Source organism: Geotrypetes seraphini, chromosome 10, assembly GCF_902459505.1.
Source record: "Geotrypetes seraphini chromosome 10, aGeoSer1.1, whole genome shotgun sequence".
Taxonomy (NCBI): Eukaryota; Metazoa; Chordata; class Amphibia; order Gymnophiona; family Dermophiidae; genus Geotrypetes; species Geotrypetes seraphini.
The window spans coordinates 29,033,890-29,053,622 of record NC_047093.1 but is presented as its reverse complement, the minus strand read 5'-3'; the positions used below and the strand labels follow the sequence as shown (position 1 = coordinate 29,053,622).

The 19,733-nt window shown below is 43.1% G+C and overlaps 1 protein-coding gene across 4 annotated transcripts in view; it reads right to left on the bottom strand.

The window, feature by feature from the left end:
• The window catches only part of TMEM94 (transmembrane protein 94), a 175,322-nt gene that overhangs the window by 26,500 nt on the left and 129,089 nt on the right, over positions 1-19,733 (bottom strand). For all 4 annotated transcript variants that reach the window (XM_033961457.1, XM_033961456.1, XM_033961458.1 and 1 more), the window contains 2 exons: positions 18,591-18,739; positions 17,717-17,811 (listed from right to left, as the gene is read on the bottom strand). In XM_033961457.1, coding sequence (XP_033817348.1) covers positions 17,717-17,811; positions 18,591-18,739 — 244 coding nt within the window. The remainder of the gene's footprint in view (positions 1-17,716; positions 17,812-18,590; positions 18,740-19,733) is intronic.

Genomic DNA, 19,733 nt, shown 5'->3' with positions numbered 1-19,733 from the left:
CTCCTTGATCCAACGCGCAATAGTAGCCTTAGAAGCGCCAGCCCCCCGACGAGGACCCGCCAGAAGCACAAAGAGATGATCGGAGCTCCGAAAATCCCGGGTCCGCTGCACATAAGCATGGAGGACCCGACCGACATCCAACTTGCGCAGCTGTCGTTGCTCATAAGAACCCTCCCGACTACCCAAGACCAGGAGGACCACCGATTGATTGACATGAAAAGGAGAAACCACCTTCGGCAGAAAGGAAGGAACAGGCCGCAAAACAACCCGCTCCTTCGAAAACTCCAGGAAGGGAGCCCTACAAGAGAAAGCCTGTAGCTCAGACACCCGTCTAGCGGAAGTAATGGCCACCAAAAAGACCGACTTCAGCGTAAGGTCCTTCAACGAACAGCCATCCAACGGCTCGAAAGGAGGGCGCACTAGAACAGAGAGAACCAGATTGAGATCCCAAGATGGAATCGAGGGCCTTATGGGAGGCCTGATCAACTTGGCCGCCCTAAGAAAACGAATCACATCAGGAATGGCTGACAAACGCTGACCTGACACCAGCCCCCGAAAAGCCGACAGGGCCGCCAGATGAACCCGAAGAGAAGACCAGGCCAGGCCCCTATCCAGGCCATCCTGCAAAAACTCTAGAATGTTAGGCAGAGAAGCGCGAAAGGAGACCACTCCCCGCGCTCGGCACCATTCCTCAAAAAGACGCCAAACCCGTACATAAGCCCGAGAGGTAGACAGCCTCCGGGACCCCAAAAGTGTAGAGATCACCTTGTCGGAATATCCCTTCTTACTCAGGCGGCCCCTTTCAAGAGCCAAGCCGTAAGACAAAAGGGAGACGGGTCGAACATGGGAATGGGACCCTGCGTCAGAAGATCGCACCCGAGAGGCAGAGGAAGAGGATCCGCCACCAGATGCCTCACCAGATCCGCATACCACGGACGACGAGGCCAATCCGGAGCCACCAAGACCACCAGCCCCGGATGGCGAACAATGCGAAGCAGTACTCTGCCCACTAATGGCCAAGGAGGGAACACATACAACAGCCCCTCCGTTGGCCACGGTTGGACCAGAGCATCCAGACCCTCGGCCAGACCGTCCCTGCGACGACTGAAGAAGCGGGGTACTTTGGCGTTGCCACTTGTAGCCATCAGATCCATCAGGGGCTGCCCCCAAGCACGCACTAGCAACTGAAACGCCTCGGCGCCGAGACACCACTCTCCCGGATCCAAGAAGTGACGACTGAGGAAGTCCGCCTGAACGTTTTCTACCCCGGCAATGTGAGAGGCCGAGAGGTCCAGAAGATGCGACTCCGCCCAAACCATGAGCCGAGCCGCCTCCTGCGCCACCAGAGTGCTCTTGGTGCCCCCCTGACGATTGACATAAGCCACCGCCGTGGCATTGTCCGACAGGACTCTGACCGACTTGCCCAACAAAAGGGAGTGGAAAGCCAACAGCGCCAGCCGGACCGCCCTGGTCTCCAACACGTTGATCGACCAGGAGGCCTCCTCCGTGGACCAGGTTCCCTGAGCTGAGTGACCCAGACACTGGGCCCCCCAACCCAGGAGACTCGCATCCGTAAGGAGCACCGTCCACTGCGGAAGATCCAGACCCACCCCCTGAACTAGGTGAGGGGTCCGGAGCCACCAACGCAGACTGCAGCGCGCCAAGCCTCGCAGGGGAACCGGAACATCCATCCCGTGCCTCTGGGGAGACCACCTCCGGAGCAGAGCATACTGGAGAGGACGCATGTGGGCCCGCGCCCACCTCACCACGTCCAGGGACGCCGCCATCGACCCCAGGACCTGGAGGAAATCTCGCGCCCGAGGACACCGGGACGCCAAAAGCAGGCGAATCTGAGACTGCAATTTGCTCACCCGGGCCTCTGGGAGGAAGACCTTCCCCAAGGAGGTGTCGAACAGCACCCCGAGGTACTCCAGACGCTGAGCCGGAACCAACCGACTCTTGGAAAGGTTGACCACCCAGCCCAGCGACCGGAGAAACTCCACCACCCGAGCCGTAACCCGAGAGCTTTCCTGCAACGACTTGGCCCGAATTAACCAGTCGTCCAGGTAGGGGTGTACCAGAATGCCCTCCGACCGCAAGGCTGCCGCGACGACCACCATCACCTTGGTGAACGTCCGGGGAGCCGTGGCCAGCCCAAAGGGAAGCGCACAGAACTGATAGTGCCGACCCAAGATCGCAAAGCGCAGGAAACGCTGATGAGAGGTCCGAATAGGAACATGCAAGTAGGCCTCCGTCAGATCGAGAGAAGTGAGAAACTCCCCCGGCTGAACCGCCAGAATGACCGACCGCAGCGTTTCCATACGGAAAGAGGGAACCTTGAGAGCCCTGTTGACCCCTTTCAAATCGAGGATGGGCCGAAAAGTCCCCTCCTTCTTGGGCACCACAAAGTAAATGGAGTACCTGCCCGTGCCCCACTCCGGGGGGAGCACTGGAACTACTGCCCTGAGATCTAGCAAGCGCTGAAGGGTCTGGCGAAAAGCCTGCGTCTTCCCCGGAGTCTGACACGGAGAAGCGAGGAAAAAATCCGGCAGAGAGCGGGCGAACTCCAGGGCATAACCGTCCCGCACCACCTCCAGGACCCACTGATCGGACGTGATCTCGGCCCATTTGGGAAAAAAGTCGCGCAGCCGGGCCCCCACCGGAACCAAGGGGGGCGCCGGCAAGGCGTCATTGTGCAGGACGGGAAGCGGGGGAACCGGCGGAGGGGTTCCCTGCCCCCCGACGGGCCCCCCGAAAGGGCTGCATGCGCTGGAAGAACCGACCCCGGGAAAACCCCGGAGACTGGAAAGAAGCAGCCCCACGCCCAGGGCGATACTTGCGAAATTCCCGCAAACGCCCCCGGGCCGCACCACCCCGAGACGCCGGGCGGGCACGGTCCTCCGGCAAACGGGGAACTTTCGAGTCCGACAGAGTCTGAATCAACTTATCCAAGTCCTCTCCAAATAAAAACGACCCCCGAAAGGGAAATTTAGTAAGCTTAGCTTTGGACGCAGCATCCGCCGCCCAAGCGCGCAGCCACAACACACGCCTTGCGGCCACGCCAAAAGCCATGGACTTAGCCGAGATCCGCACCAAGTCATACAGAGCATCCGAGAGGAATGAGGCAGCCATCTCAATCTTCGCTACCTCCTGATCCACCAGAGACCAGTCGTCAGACTCTCGATCCAAGACCCGCTCCGCCCACCGAAACACGGCGCGAGCGACCAGTCCCCCACAAATAGCCGCCTGGACCCCAAAGGCAGAGACTTGAAAATTTTGCTTAAGGATGGTCTCCAATTTGCGCTCCTCAGAGTCCCGCAAGGCAGAACCGCCCTCAACAGGCACGGTATGCCGCTTGGAAATAGCCGAGACCACCGCATCCACGACTGGCGAAGCTAACGTAGCCCGATCCCCTTCAGGAATGGGATACAGGCGAGCCATGCTGCGCGCCAGCCGAAACGGCGTCTCCGGCGTTTTCCACTGCTCAAGAATAATATCCCGAATATCCTGATGCATAGGAAAAGAGCGGGAAACGGAACGGATCCCTCGTAACAGAGGGTCCCCCACACGCGGAGTCTCCGGCGGCGCGTCCTCAAAACGCAAAGCCGAAGAAACCTGTTGAATAAGGTCAGGCAGCTCATCTCTCTGAAAAAGGCGCACCACGGACGCCTCGTCACTGGAGAACGGGAAACCCGACAACCCGCCGCCAGCTTCCGTCCCCTCCAGAGGGTCCTGGAATTCCTCAGAAGGGTCCAGGTCCTCCTCCAGACCGACACGTTCCTCCGACCACAAATCCTCGTCCCACGACACCCGCGGACGCTTGGACAAGAGAGGCGGCGGAGGGGACGTCACGTCAGACGAGAGAGGCAAAGCCGCAGGGAGCGCGGAGGAAACCCCACCCCCCGAGACCCCCTGGGCGCAACCGGGACCCCCAGCCGCCTGAAAATAGGCTTTGCATAAAGAAAAGAAAAAATCAGGGGAAAAACCCCCCGAGGGTCCCAAGGGACTCCCTGCCACAGCAGGGGACCCAGCAGAAACCTGCCCCTGCTTAGACAAAACAGGGGGAAGGTCACCTGAGGTGGAAGACAAAATGGAGGGGCCAGACAGAGAAGATGGCGTCTTTCCCGCCAAAACAGCTCCCTCCACAGCCTGCAGCGGCTGAGAGACCTGAATAGTCTCAGCCGCTAAAACAGGCAAGCCGGCATCAGCTGTCAAAATATCAGCTGAGAGGGAATCCTCTAACACCCGACCGTCGGCGGCTCGGGGAATCCCTCCGTGGGCGGACGGAGAAGACCGGGCTTCTCCACCGTTCCCTGCCGACTCGCGAGGCACCATCGGCGGGGAGCTCTGGGCGCCTGCAGCCGCTGCCGACGGAGCTCCTCCACCGCACCGGCCTGAACACCGCTTGCACAGGCCGGCCGCGAGTGCCTCGCGTCTGGAGCACAATGAGCACTTTTTCCCTTTAGAAGTGCTCATTGCTCCATACGCGACCTAGCTGTAAAAAAGTGCCGGTTAGTTGAAAAAATACAGTAAAATACAGTTTTCTTAAAGGGATACAACCCTCCAGACCAGCACTACCTCAGGATTTTTTTTTTTTTTTTTTTACAGAACAGACTCCACAGGCTCTCGAAGCAATATGCCTTGCTTGATTTAGGGGGCAAGGCTTACTGCTGAGGCTCCTCTAAAAAAATATGGGGAGGTGGAGGAAGTGGGGGGAGGGACCCCGCTCGTGACCCGCCGGGTTTGACACCCCCGAGGTCGGACGAACCCCCAAACAGAGTCCGTCCAAGCTCCGTCCGGCTAAAAACAGGGACAATAAACCTCTAAACAAATTCCAACAGCCCTACCAAGGGAGATGGGTACAGATCACTCAACACCTGCTGGAGACTGAAAGAAGACTGAGGGAAATAGAGAGGAGGGGCTAGGATATACTGTCCCAAAGTTTTGTTTTCAGTCTCCACCTGCTGGTCATGATTAGATATATACCCAATCGTAAAGTTAACCTCTACTGGTCTGGAGAGTGCTAAAGAATGGGGGGATATGGTACCATCACAGGTACTTTAAACACATTTGATATTGAAACATTGGCCAATAGATTACATAAGGCGGGAAGTAATATTAATGATGCTTTGACTGTAGCTGCAAAATGGATGCCTACCATATGGCAATCTGCATTATTACAGACAGGGATTGATAATCAATTACTTAACCTAGCAAATGCCACAGCGGATATTGAATATATAATTGATCAGAAGGTTTCCAACATAATTAATTGGACTTTATGTACGTTGCAAACAATGCAGCAACAACAACAAAAAGGAATTTTTCAATCTAAGTTAATGACTGGAAATGAGCAGATATGGAGGACCGTATTTAATAAAACTATACCAAAAACCTTTTGGATACAATTTCAAGCACCAGAAGTACAATGTAATGATACTCACTGCATAGGAATGTTTAAAATGTATAATGTTACAAAAAAAATTATTATGTGTAAATATGTAGTGTTACCCCTCATACTAGGGGAACTTCAGAAGCAATTTTTCTGGGCACCTAAATTCAACGGACAAATGATTGATATGAATAATCAAACTCATGATTTAACATTTTGTGACTCCACATTACAAGGGCGTATTTGTAAATTACAATCAATAGTATATGAACCATGTTTATTACAAAATACTGTAAATGTGTGTGTATGGACCATATTACCGGTAACTTATCAATATATGATTGAAATAGCACCACGTGTAATATGTGTGGTGACTAATGAACCAATAATACCACAAATGATAGTACCGTTTGTAGGATGCTTACACAATATGTCAACACTTCTTTGGCAGAATCAAACTTATGTTTTAACTCCTGATTTAGGACTTAAAACAAATGTACTCTGGGAAAACAATTTTTCCGTTCCAAATTGGGATTTGAAGTTGGAAAAGTTAAAGGCAATAATACTAGGATCCCGTAGGATAAATCAGTCCATAAGGAATTTGAACAAAAGTATATTAGAGCACCAGATTAGTACTACCATTGTAGCAGATCAAATTATTCATATTGGATCCACAATTGCGGATGCAACATCGCATCACTGGTGGGATGTGTTTCTGGGCTATGCACCATCAGCTACTACCACTTTGAATTGGCTAATTCACCCTTTACTTATTCTAACCATAGTAGTACTTGTTTTGTCCTTGTGGAATTGTTACGTGGTTTATGGACTATGCTGTAAACCAACTCGGACCACAATGGTATCCTATGGCAGTATCACTAAATAAGGACCGAATGTGATACGAATGAGAAATATATGATGTGACTGATATTTAGTGACACTGCCTAGGATCCATGATAGCTGTTACAGGGAAACACAAGTATTATGAGAACGAGCAAGGCCAGAAGTTTTCAGCACCTGCTGATAAACTGCCTATTATGAGAGCAGGTCACTGTCAGCACACGAGCAAAGCCAGAAGTTTTCAGCACCTGATGATAGGTGCTTGACAGAAACACACCCTCACCGCATGAGATAAGCACGCGTTTGTATATCCAATCTGGCTAAAGGGAATGGGGGAAAAAGTATCCAATTCATAAAGAGGGGCTGGGTATACAATCCACGAGCTAAGCTAGATGTTTTCAAGACATGCTGATTGGGGATTACCCTCTCAACATGAGATAAGCACGCGTTTGTATATCCAATCTGGAAAAAGTGGGATGGGGAAAAAGTACAATTTAAGGGAGGAAAGTTACCTGTAAGGGAGGGACTTTTTTTTCCACTGCTGACGAGTTGTGTGATGATATTCTGAATAAGCCTCCTGATCGTGGTCCCCCGACGGAGTGATGATGTAATAACCGGTAACGTATTGATTCAAACTCTGTACTTAATCAATGATTATGGCTAGAAATATTGTATATATGTAATAAAACTTAATTTGTATACTATTTTGATTTCCTGGCATTCTGTCCAGTGCGGAAAGTGACTGAAGGTCTTTGGTAAGCCTTTTTAAATAGTAATACATGGGTGCAAACCCGCAACAGCTTTTCTCTGGAGACTCCAGAGGTTGCTGTGTGACTGAGGGCTTGTCCGTTTAACACTCATAATTCTTAAATTATAGTTTTCTTTTCGGACTTATTTTAGTCCGGAGTCGGACTTCATCTCTTCCCCCTAATCTTTGTAGACTTCTTGGGGTGAGGGGGGTTTTTTGTATCCTTACCTGTCTTTGTACCTCCTAGATTCAGGGTTCTACTTTTGTTCTGTTAGATACATTTACCCATGGATATTCCGAAGTGGCAGCGCACTCTTTTTTATCCTGCAGATCAGATAGATCAATATTCGAAACGCTCCTCTTTGTTAGAGAGTGAAGACCACACTAGCATGAGAGTAGATTCTTCTCAGAAGAAACAAACTTGGATTAATCTACAACGCAATTTGATACGATTAGACCTACATAGCTTGTCTCTTGTTGAATATCTCAAACACCGATATATACCTAGAGGACTCCGCATTCAGAAGACCCCGGGGTTATTCACGGACAGGGAAGCATTCCTTTGTAAATGGGCTTCTATCCTTAATAAATGCTCCATAGATTTGATGATGTTAATTGTAGATACGATCCAAGAGGTTTCACAAGAAGTTACTACACAGGCCACACGCATATACGAAGAAATTAGTAAAGAACCTGACACATTTCATTCTTTACAGGACAATTTACCAGCCATACAGTTGTCTTTAGACCAGCTTAAAACTAAAACAAGAGCATCCAAAATTAAGAAATTTCAACGAGATGCAGATGATTATGCTAAGGGCAATGTCTACACTTGGCTCACATTTAAAGACACTATGCAGCCGTCCACTTCGGACCAATTTCATTCGAACTTGGATTTGGGCTCCAGCAGTGGTTCTGAGGATTCTGGCTTGAGATCTAAGTCGCCGGTTTTTCAGCCCAGGGGGGGACGGAGCAGACAACGGAGACAGAGGGGAGGCAGAAAGAACAACAGGGGCACCAACAGAGGCCAGTTTTCCAACATAGATTTAATGTCCCGTCCGCAAACCAGATCATCGGGACCAATCAATGCATAGTTAATAATCTATCAGGAACTACGTTGTCGGACGAACAACTGAGGGTATTAAACAAGGGTTTATCTTTTGTCCCTTCATGTCTCTATGATCCCTTTATTACACGTAGTAACATCGAACGTTTTATTAGGACACTTCAAATCAGATTATTTTTTCACAAACAACCACCTAATCTGGATGTTTCCATCTTCAGGGCGCCTTCGAAATGGGTCCCTCCAGGTCCATTGGATCCAGCGATCCACACGTTCCGCGAACTTGTTCTTAAAGACCTAGAGGGGCTTGAGGGCTCTGAGAAAACCTCTGCCCGCCGGTATTCTAATTTGACTACCAAAGAAAAAACTGCTCTGACCATTTTGAGCAAGGACACTTCATGTGTCGTAAAACCGGCCGATAAGGGCGGCTCTATTGTCATCCTTAGCATTCAGCAATACCTCACTGAGGTTCAACGACATTTATCTGACGCCCATGTGTACTCTCTCCTTGCAGGGGACCCCACTGAGACCCTGATCTCCACCATAGCTACTATAGTTGACAGGGCTTATGATGAGGGGCAATTAACCAAAGCTGAAGTTAAATTTCTCAAATCTACTTCACCGAGACGCCCTACTTTTCATATTTTGCCCAAGATCCACAAAATGATCAAACCCCCTCCTGGCAGACCCATTGTGTCCCTAAGGGGCACTGTGCTGGAGCCCTTATCCAAGTTCATTGATTGGTTTCTTAAACCTCAAGTAATCAGTGCTAGGTCTTATCTGAAAGACACCACTCATTTTTTGACCAGCATAGCCCAGCTGACAGACGTTCAGGACTCTCACATCTTAGTCACTATGGATTTGGAATCACTTTATTCAAACATTCCCCAGTCAGCAGCATTGGAGTTGATTTCCAGAATTTTTATGCAAGATGTCCAACATGACCGGGTGAGGGCTGATCTTCTTATACAACTAGCCCAACTGGTACTTAATCATAATTATTTTCAGTTTGACCATCAGTTTTACCTACAAAAACATGGTGTAGCAATGGGCACAGCTGTTGCCCCCAGCATTGCAAACTTATATGTTTCCAGTTTTGAAGAACGTTACCTGTATGATTCCATCTGGTTCACCTACGTCAAGATGTGGCGTCGCTTTATTGACGATGTCTTCTGCATTTGGACGGGTCCAGCAGAGCTATTACCTCATTTCCTCAATTGGCTCAACTCTCTAGATTGCAATCTGAGATTTACTATGGAGTCCAATGCCAGTCAAATATCATTTTTGGATGTGACAGTCATCAAGTCCCAACATACCTTAGTGACCACTCTATATAGAAAGTCGGTTGAGGTTAACAACTACTTGGATTACACGAGCTGTCACCCGACTAGACTAAAGCAATCTCTCCCCATAAGTCAGTTTTTACGGGTCAGACGGCTATGCACTGATACGGCGGAATTCCGTAAACAAGCCCGTGAGTTGTTCATCAGATTCCAAGAAAGGGGTTATCCTTATTCGGTTTTACAGAAGGCCTACCACCGGGCACTTTATGCCAATAGGGAATTATTATTATCCCCTTCTGCTTCCACACAAGAGGAGCCTGGGTCTACGTGTGTTTTGAGATTTTCCAACCATGCCAACAGGGTTGCATGGAGTATCCGCAGACATTGGCATGTTCTCCAATTGCATTCCATTTTTCAAGATCCTCCTAGGATTGCATATTCTCGAGCCAGAAATCTGGCGGACCATCTGGTCCATTCCAACTATTCTAGTAACATTACAAGGAACACTGACACGGTCACAGCCCAACATATTAGATGTAATGCAACCTGTGACATTTGCACTTCTACTGTAGAAGGAAAGAGCTGGCAACACCCGGGAACCAAAAAATGTTACAACTTTAAATCATTGACTTCCTGTAGCTCTAAATGGGTGATATATGTCATTTCATGTCCATGTGACTTGTTATATGTTGGACGCACTCAAAGATCGATCAGGACCCGTCTTATAGAACACAGGTCACGCATACACACTGGCTCCGTCACTGCTCCTATGGTTCCCCATTGCATACAAGCTAACCATTCTTTTCAAGATCTTAGATGGTTTGTCATGGAACAAGTTTTTGAGGATTACCAGGGCAACAGATTGACTTGGCTCCAACTCAGAGAACAATACTGGATTTTTGAGTTACAAACTTTAACCCCTAAGGGTCTGAATGACTATATTGAGTGGCAGTACACTTACTGAAGGTGAGTGGTTTCGTGGATGGTCCTTTAAAGGATTGGCTTCAAAACCTTCTGTAAGATCTCCAGGTCATGTGTTTGGTCACCTGACCATTTTATTTCACCTGTTTCTGTTTCTGCGGTTTAAAATGAGGGCGTCCTCTCCAGGTCAGTGCCATTTCTTCCCTGCCTTACTTATGAATCTGAGGGTCTGTGAGCAGTGCGGTTCCTGAAGAAGGGGGCGCCTACCCCCGAAACAGAGTCCGTTGGACGAAGATTTTGCTCGCTGCTTGTTGATTTATACCTCCACTACACACGGAGAAGCTAAGTTCTTTCAGACTGTGTATTTTTGAGTTTGGCTAGATCTGGACACTTACTTTCCTGTTTGGCCCCTAGCTTAGGGGCAAGAGATGAATTCCTTCTCCATTTTGATTATGTGTGTTTTTTCTATTTGAGTTTTTCACACATTGCACTTTATAGGCACTCGTAATATTATCCGGAACAAGCCCGGGGATGTTTCGCAGTTAACACCTTTCTGGGTGCAAACCCGCGACAGCTTTTCTCTGGAGACTCCAGAGGTTGCTGTGTGACTGAGGGCTTGTCCGTTTAACACTCATAATTCTTAAATTATAGTTTTCTTTTCGGACTTATTTTAGTCCGGAGTCGGACTTCATCTCTTCCCCCTAATCTTTGTAGACTTCTTGGGGTGAGGGGGGTTTTTTGTATCCTTACCTGTCTTTGTACCTCCTAGATTCAGGGTTCTACTTTTGTTCTGGATGTAAAGGGAACATGAGGCGCCATTCTAAATATAACCAGTCGGGTACATTTTCCATGAGATCTGGGAGGATCCAATACATTCCCTGTCTTAAAATATAGGCTTGATGGTACCTATAGAAATTTGGAAAATTTACCCCTCCTTCCTTAATTGTTTTTTGTAATGATGCTAAAGCGATTCTTGGTCTTTTCCCAAACCAAACAAATTTTGTTAGTATACTGTTTAATTTTTTATAAAATGACCCCTGAAAAAATATTGGAATCATACTCATTTGATAACAAACCACAGGTAAAATCATCATTTTAATTGTTTGGATTCTTCCCCACCAAGAAAGATGTAAAGGATTCCATTGCTCGCACATTTCTGTTATTTTCTTTAATAAAAGTTTTTCATTCTCTTTTACTGTGTCATCAATTGTATTTTTTATAAGAATACCTAAATATTTTAGTCCTTCCTCTTTCCATTTAAATGAATATGAATCAAATAGTCCTTTGGTGCAATGGATATTAATTGGAAGAACTTCAGATTTTTCCCAATTGATTTTATATCCAGAAAACTTTCCAAACTTTTCTATTAAATTAAGTAGATGTGGAATGGTGTCTTCTGGTTCTCTTAAATATAATAATATATCATCTGCATATGCAGATAATTTAAATTGCCAATTAGAAAATGTGATTCCCTTTATTCCCTTAGTTTGATTTATTGCAATTAATAAGGGTTCTAGAACGATATCAAAAAGTAAGGGAGATAAAGGACAACCCTGTCTAACTCCCCTTAGCAAGTTAAATTTATCAGATAAGTTATTGTTTATATTTAATCTTGCTCCAGGGGAGCTATATAATGTTTGAATCATTTTAATAAAACCAGGTCCTATACCAAACCATTCTAGAGCTTGATACATAAACTTCCATTCTACTCTATCAAATGCTTTTTCTGCATCTAATGATATTAGAAAAGCTGGATCATTCAAATTTTTTGCTAAATTTAGAGAATGAAATGCTAATCTAGTGTTATGTGAAGAGTGTCTTTTAGCAACAAATCCTGTTTGGTGTATATCAATAATAAAAGGAAGAGCTTTTGCTAATCTTATAGCTAGCACTTTAGCAATTAATTTAGCATCTACATTCATCAAAGATATAGGCCTATAATTTGTTATCAATGTCAGATCCCTGTTTGGTTTTGGTAAGACAATTATAACAGAATCAGCCATAGTTCCTGATATATTTCCATTATTTATTTGATATTGATATAAATTTAATAGATAAGGTAATAAAATATTTTGAAATGTTTTGTAAAATTCAACAGTATATCCATCTCCACCTGGAGCGGACCCAACTCTAAGAGCTTTCAATGCTGATTCTACTTCTTTTAAAGATATATGTTCTTCTAAACTTCCTTTTATATGATCCGGAATATTTGGTCCAATAAATGCCTTTAAAAATTCTATACCATCTTGTTCTTTATTTTCATAAGTATCAGAAGTATATAAATCCTTATAAAAATCAAGAAATTGTTTTATAATATCTTCATTACTAGTGTGTGTATTGCCCCGTTTATCCTTAATTGCAATAATCTTAGATTTTCTTTTTTTTGCTTTAATAAAATTTGCTAATAATCTTCCATTTTTATTTGAATTTCCATAATACTGTACCTGCCGACAGAACATATCTTTCCTTACAATTTGAGAAGAAATCTCATTATATTTAACTTTTGTTTTTAATAATTTCTGCAATGTATCATGTTCCCATTTAGTAATTAATTTTTGTTCTAATAATTTAATTTCTTGTTCCAATTGTATAAATTGTTTTTTAAGTTGTTTTTTCATATATGCAGAATATGATATGATATTTCCTCTCATTGTTGCTTTATAAGCGTCCCATAAAATTTCAATGTTTATGTTATCCGAATTATTAAATTGAAAGAATTCATGCATTTTTTCTTTAATATCTTCTATAAATTTTATGTCTGCAAGTAAAGCATTGTCAAATCTCCAAATTGGTTTAGAATAAACTGATATATCATTCTGTAGATCAATCCACACACCAGCATGATCTGATATAATAATAGGATCAATAATTGCTTTCATCACTTTTTGTGCTGTTATTAGAAACAAATATATAATCAATTCTTGAAAAGGATTTATGGACCTGAGAACAAAAAGAATATTCTTGATCATTAAAATGAAGGATACGCCATATATCTACTAAATCACAAGTTTGTATCAAATTATCTAATCCTAATGATTTCATAATTTTACTTGGTTTTTTATCCAAAATAGGATCCATTACAGCATTGAAATCTCCAGCTACTATTAAATTATTAGCAGCCAGTGGTAGTAATATCTGCTGAATATTTTTGAAAAACTCCATTTGATTTGAATTAGGAGCATATAAATTAAATAAGTCCAGGGTTGTATTTCTCAGATCCATTTTAATATGTACCCATCTTCCTAGTGGATCAAATTTTATTAACTTAAAATCTGCTATACATTTTTTATTTATGAGAATAGCTACTCCTGCTTTTTTTCCAACAGCCGGTGCAAAAAAACATTTGGACACCCAACCCTCTTTTAGTTTATTAGATTCAATACCTGACAAGTGTGTCTCTTGTATGAAATAAATATCAGCTTTTTGCTTATGAAGAAAATTTAGTATTTTCTTTCGTTTGATTGGATGGTTAAGACCATTGACATTAAGAGAATAAATTTTAAGAGCCATTTAAATTAATAAGTAATATTTGAAGTAAAATTCTATAAATATATTTTTGATCAGATATCCACACGTTTAATATTTATTCTTTTATTTATTATTAAACCCTTACTTTTAAGATTTTCTTTAATTAATTTCATCTCCCTTTTCCTACCCCCCTCCCTTCCCTCCCCATTTAGCAAAAATAGTGTATACTTGGCAACACGCATATCAAGATCAGCCATAACACACTCCAAGAAGACCCTTTAGCTTTCCAAATACAGTTTAAGTCATTAAATATTTAAATAATATTAAAATGTAAATAATTCATATATTATATATCTATGAATTCAGTCAGTTTCATATACATTTCTTAGGATATTTTAAAATTCTATATTTATTACCATCAATTCATTAATAAATAAATAAATATAGTATTTATCTTTCATTATATCCCAAAAAACTTTTTCCTCTCATCTTATATTTTATTATAGTAATATCATTAATATGGGAACATAATGATATAGGAACAATAGTTTCACAAGTAAAGAATCTCCCCCCCCCATGAGAGAACACCGCTAAAATCACACACCAGGCACATACATCGTTTCTCCACTTATCTGATTCTCTCTTTCTCTCTTCTCATTTTTATTTTCTTCTTTTTCCTTGCCTTCTTTCTTCTTCTTTTCCTAAGGAGATTATATTGAATAGTTCTTTACGATCTTCCAAAGTTCTTGTAATCCATTTTCTGATTTCTTTTTCTTCTTTTTCCTTCTTATATTTTATATTATATGTTCATGTTGTGTTTCCGGTATGAAAAAAAATCCATTTCCTGTGTTCCTCACGCATAGACCTTCGGGATTGTAAGTTTTTAGATTTTTAAGTCATTTTGAAGAGAGAAGAGGGAACACAATTCAAACAAGCATATATATGTGTCCGGTGTGCGACCCCGCAGCAGTCTCACCACAGGAAAAGAAAAACCTCACCCGAAAAACCATTTCCCTCAATTTTTTTATCTCTGATATTCCCACCAATCTATTCTGTCTGTAATCAATTTCAAAGCAGGCTTTTAGTTATATTATCTTTTCTATATTACATTCATTTAAATTTATGTTAACTTTCTTTCTTTTCATATTTTATATTATAATTATAATAATTTCCTGTTAAACTTACAAACATATAATTGCATTAAGCCTTTAAAAATTTTTTTTTGCATTTTAGAATGTCTGTTACATTCTAATTCTATTGTAAGAGAGACGTTGAAAAGAATATATTTGAAGCTAATTAAAAACATTCTAAATCGTTGCATTTTGAAATATAGTAAATTCTTTAAAGTTATTTTCTCTATATAATTAATATATGATGATATATATAGTATAATATTTTTCCCAACATTTCTAATTAATAAATTAAAAACATATTATTCAAAATTAGGATGACATAGGTATTTCTTGATTTTGAATAAATTTCTCTAGTTTCTCAGCATCATCAAATGTAAAAGTTTTATTTCCGATGGTAACCTTCATGTTTGCAGAATACATTAATCCAAACTTTGCACCTAATTCTCTTAGTTTTGGCCTCAATTCCAACAACTTTTTCCTTTTTATCGCTGTGTTTTTAGCAAAATCAGGAACAAAGTGGATATAAGCATCTTGATATTTAAGCCCTTTATTTTGCTTTGCTAGTTGAAGTATTTCTAAGACCTGTTGGTGGCGCAATAGTTTGAATATAAATGGTCTTGGTCCATGTTGATTTTCTCCTCTCTTCATAGGCACTCTATGTGCTCTTTCTACCTCTATGGGATATTTTGTTTTGATCGGAAGTAGTTTGGGTAACAGATTTTCAATAAAGACTACCGGATTTCCCTTTTCTGCTCCTTCTGGTAATCCAATCAAACGGACATTACTTCTTCTTTCTCGATTAGAATAATCTTCAATTTCTTTAGTAAGTATTTCTATTTTTTTTCTATCTGTTCGACTGTAACTTGCTTCTTCTTCTACAAATATCATTCTTTCTTCTAGATTATTTGACTTTAATTCTAGGAGATCCATTTTTTTGTTTAGCGTTGAAACGTCCTCTGATATATTCGTAACTTTTTTTGTTAAAACTGATAGCATTTCCTTTATTTCCTTTAGTTCTTTTATTACTTCTATATCTGTCATTTTTGAACCTGTCTCCTGTTCCGGTTTTGCTCTTTTATTGCTACCAGACAACGCGAAGTCATTCTTGTTTTGTTTTCCTGTTGCCATCCTTTTATCTTATTTTCTTTATTTAATCCAAGGTTTTCTTATTTTTAATTCTTTTAGACTTTTTGCAGACTTTCAAGGTCTTTTTCTTCGGAGCTCACTTATTAGCCAACCTTCCTCATGCGCGTCCAAGCCACGCCCCCCTGAAACATCTTCTGAAAGGAAAAGAGGCCACACCTCGGCCAGGGCGGTACCTACGTAAATCACACAAACACCCATGAGCGCCGTCACCCCGCAACGCCTAGCAAGGATGGTCCTCTGGAAGCCAGGGCACCTTAGAGTCACTCAAGGCCTGAACAAGCTTATCCAACTCCTCTCCAAAAAAGGAAGGAGTCTCTAAAAGGAAATTTACTGAGCTTAGCCTTTGAGGCTGCATCCGCCAACCAACCTCAAAGCCATAGGGTATGGCAAGTGGCCACTCCGAAGGTCATGGACTTGGCAGATGCCCGCAAAAGATTATAAATGGCATCTGAGAGATAAGAAGCACCAAACTCAATCTTAGCCACCTCCTGATCCATGAAGGACCAGTCATTAGACTCACAGTCCAGGATTTGCTCAGACCCGGGCTACCAAACCATCACAAATTGCCACCTGGATAGCTAAGGCAGCCACGTCAAAACTCTGCTTAAGAAGAGACTCCATCTTAAGATCCTGGAAGTCTCTCAAGGCCGAACCGCCTTCAACCAGCACCATATGTCTATGTGCGATAGCCGAGACCACTGCATCAACCACAGGAGACTTAAAGATATCCCTAGCCCCATCAGGAATGCGATAGACCCTGGACATGGACTGCACCAAGTGAAAAGGCACATTCGGAGTCTTCCACTGAACCCGAATATTCTGATGCATAGGAAAAGAATGGGAGGCCGACTGGATCCCCCAAAGCAAGGGGTTCACCACACACAGGGGGTCCTTCATTTCCTCCTCAAAGTGCAAAACCAAAGAAAGCTGAAGAATAAGCTCCTGCAGCAATTCCCGGTGAAAAATGCACATCACTGAGGCATCCTCGCCAACCAGAGTTTCAGAAAAACAAATGCCCTCATCATCCACCCCCACCCCGAGAAGATCTTGGGGATCCAACAAAGGATTCAAGTCATCAGGCAAAAACGTGTCTGCAAATAAAAAATCTTCATCTCATGAAAACTGCAGCCACTTGGATGAAGACAGGGGGGAGGGGGACTAGGCAGGCGCTAATGCCGATGCCAGGGGGGGTCTGAACTGGGGCAGACATGGAAGGCAAAAGGCCCCCCCCTGAAAAACCAGAGACCCCCGTGGAAGAAACAGGAACCCCCCTCCCCCCGGCCGCCTGTAAGTAAACCTTGTTTGGCTAAAGAACTAATATTTTAATGGATAAAAGTAGCTCTCTCATTAAGATTATGGTGGTGACAAAAATCCACTGCTATGAAGAATACAAAAAGATATATTAGAATACCACAAAGTGGGGAAAGTGTTGTATACACTTCTATCACTTGCTTAATTACAATGACTGCAACTTTTGGAATGATATCTGAAGCATGAAAGTCTTTCCTCAAACTATGATAAAAGTTCTCTCTCTCAAAGGCTTTGAAATACCAACTGCACCTTTATGAAAACTTCACGTGGTCTCACTGACAGCACCTCAGAATATCTGCCTGCTAACCCTTCTTGTATCTCTAGTAGCAGTAAGCAGGAAGAAAACAGGGAAAGGGGTGCGTATGACAAGTTAAATTGACTGCAGAAGAACTTCACAAAACCAAAAGTTACCTGTGTGCAAAACAATTAAGCAGGCTGCGAACTTCTGGGCCAGGAGAAGTCCATTGGAGAATGGCCCAAACCAGTCTGGGGCTCCTGGAGCATCACTACCAAGGAAAAACATGTGAAATTAGAGGAGAAACACTCACTCAATTAAAAAGCAGCGATAAAGGGTGGCTTTCAATCCCAAATTGTGAGGGACAAAGGGAGAGAGGCAACCTCCTTACAATTCATCACAAAAGGAGCTCCGGAGAACTCAGAATAAAATCCTGCATTGTTTCTCCTCGCAGCATGCACTTGTTGCAGGTTTCCTGTTCCACTCTCATTGTCACAGCCTTAGAGAAGAAGAGCACAGATGAAAGGAAGAGGGCAAGAGAAAATGAGATATTTCAAGAGGGAAGAGGGAAAAAAGCAGAAGCAGGGGAACCTAAACATTCAGGTAAGAGAGCATAAATACAGGAAGAGAGAAAGGCGTAGAGCTGATAGGAGGAGCAAAGAGGAAGGAGAAGTGAAGATAACTGAACAAGTGGTACAGGAAAAGGGAGGGGCACGAATGATAGATCAAGATGGGTGGGGCATTACAAGGAAGATGGGAATGGAGGTAGCAACTGTTCACTTTTCCACTTTAATCCTTATTCACATTATAGGAGGCTGTCCTTTAAAAAGACCTACTGTAAGAAAAAGGGTTACTCCAAGAATATGCCCTTGGATAGAGGAGGGCTCTTTCAAGCACCTGGTAAGGTAAATACTATGTGGGTAGCAGGATACCACTGGAAGATACACTTACATGCCTAGCTAGCAGGATTTGGGTGCCAGATGGGCTACTCCAGGACCATGCATTTGAAAGCCAAGTAAATGGATACCAAAGAGGCTTGTTGTGCTTTACCTATGCAGCATGATAGAAGAGCAGTCAGTGAGATTAGCGTTTCGGGAAATGTCACAGAATTCCTGAAGAGAAAACCAAAAGCAGACAAGGCAGGAACTTATGGTGGGGGTGAACTTCAAGAGGAAGCAGAGCAGGAAGTATTGCTGAGTCTGACAAAAAAATAAAATAAAATAAAGACAACCCATTCAAATTGACAAGTCTGAATAGACTCCAATAGCAAAACTTTACACACATTCTTGAAACCCCAGTTCACAAAAATAGCAAGTTTTACACTAAAAATATAATTATAATAATAGGGAAGGGGGATATATTGCTATATTATTGGTTTACTTATTATTTTGAACACATTATATATATGATATGTTTGATTTATAATATTTATGGAAAGGGAGGGTATGGGGGGATTAAAATATGTATTGAAATAATAATAGGAAAGAATTTTCAAGTGATGTATATGAATTAATTGATATAATATTGTTCACTTGGTGTAAGATGAAAAAATGAATAAAGAATTGGAAAAAGAAAAGTTTTATAAATAGGGGACTTAGGCAATGAAGGCAGTGTAACATATAGGCCTATTTTATGTGCTTTTATAAAATGGACTCCCCCAAAGTTCCTACATACAGGTAGACATGCATCTTGCATGTATAAGGTAAAATTATGGTCTTACCTGTTAATTTTCTTTCCTTTAGAAGCAGCAGATGAATCCAGACTAGTGGGTATAGCTCACATCGACCAGCAGGTGGAGATAGAGAACTGATTAACAGTTGGCCTTAAAGCCTGGTGTTCCTCTTGTTACTTCAGTTATGCATTTTGCCCAAGCAGCCCGAAAGGAGCATGAGCATCCACAAAACTTCATTCCAGTAGAAAATGGGCCCCTAAATAATACAATTACCAACCATATCCCAACTGAAACCATAAACAAACACCCTACACACATACAGTGCACTTGGGGAGGGGCTCTGGATTCATCTGCTGCTTCTAAAGGAAAGAAAATTAACAGGTAAGACCATAATTTTACCTTCCATAGCAAAGCAGCAGATGAATCCAGACTAGTGGGATGTAGCAAAGCAAACTCAAACCGGGTGGGACGCCAATGCCGCCTCCGCCAGTACCGCAGTGCCAAAACTTGCCTCCGCACTG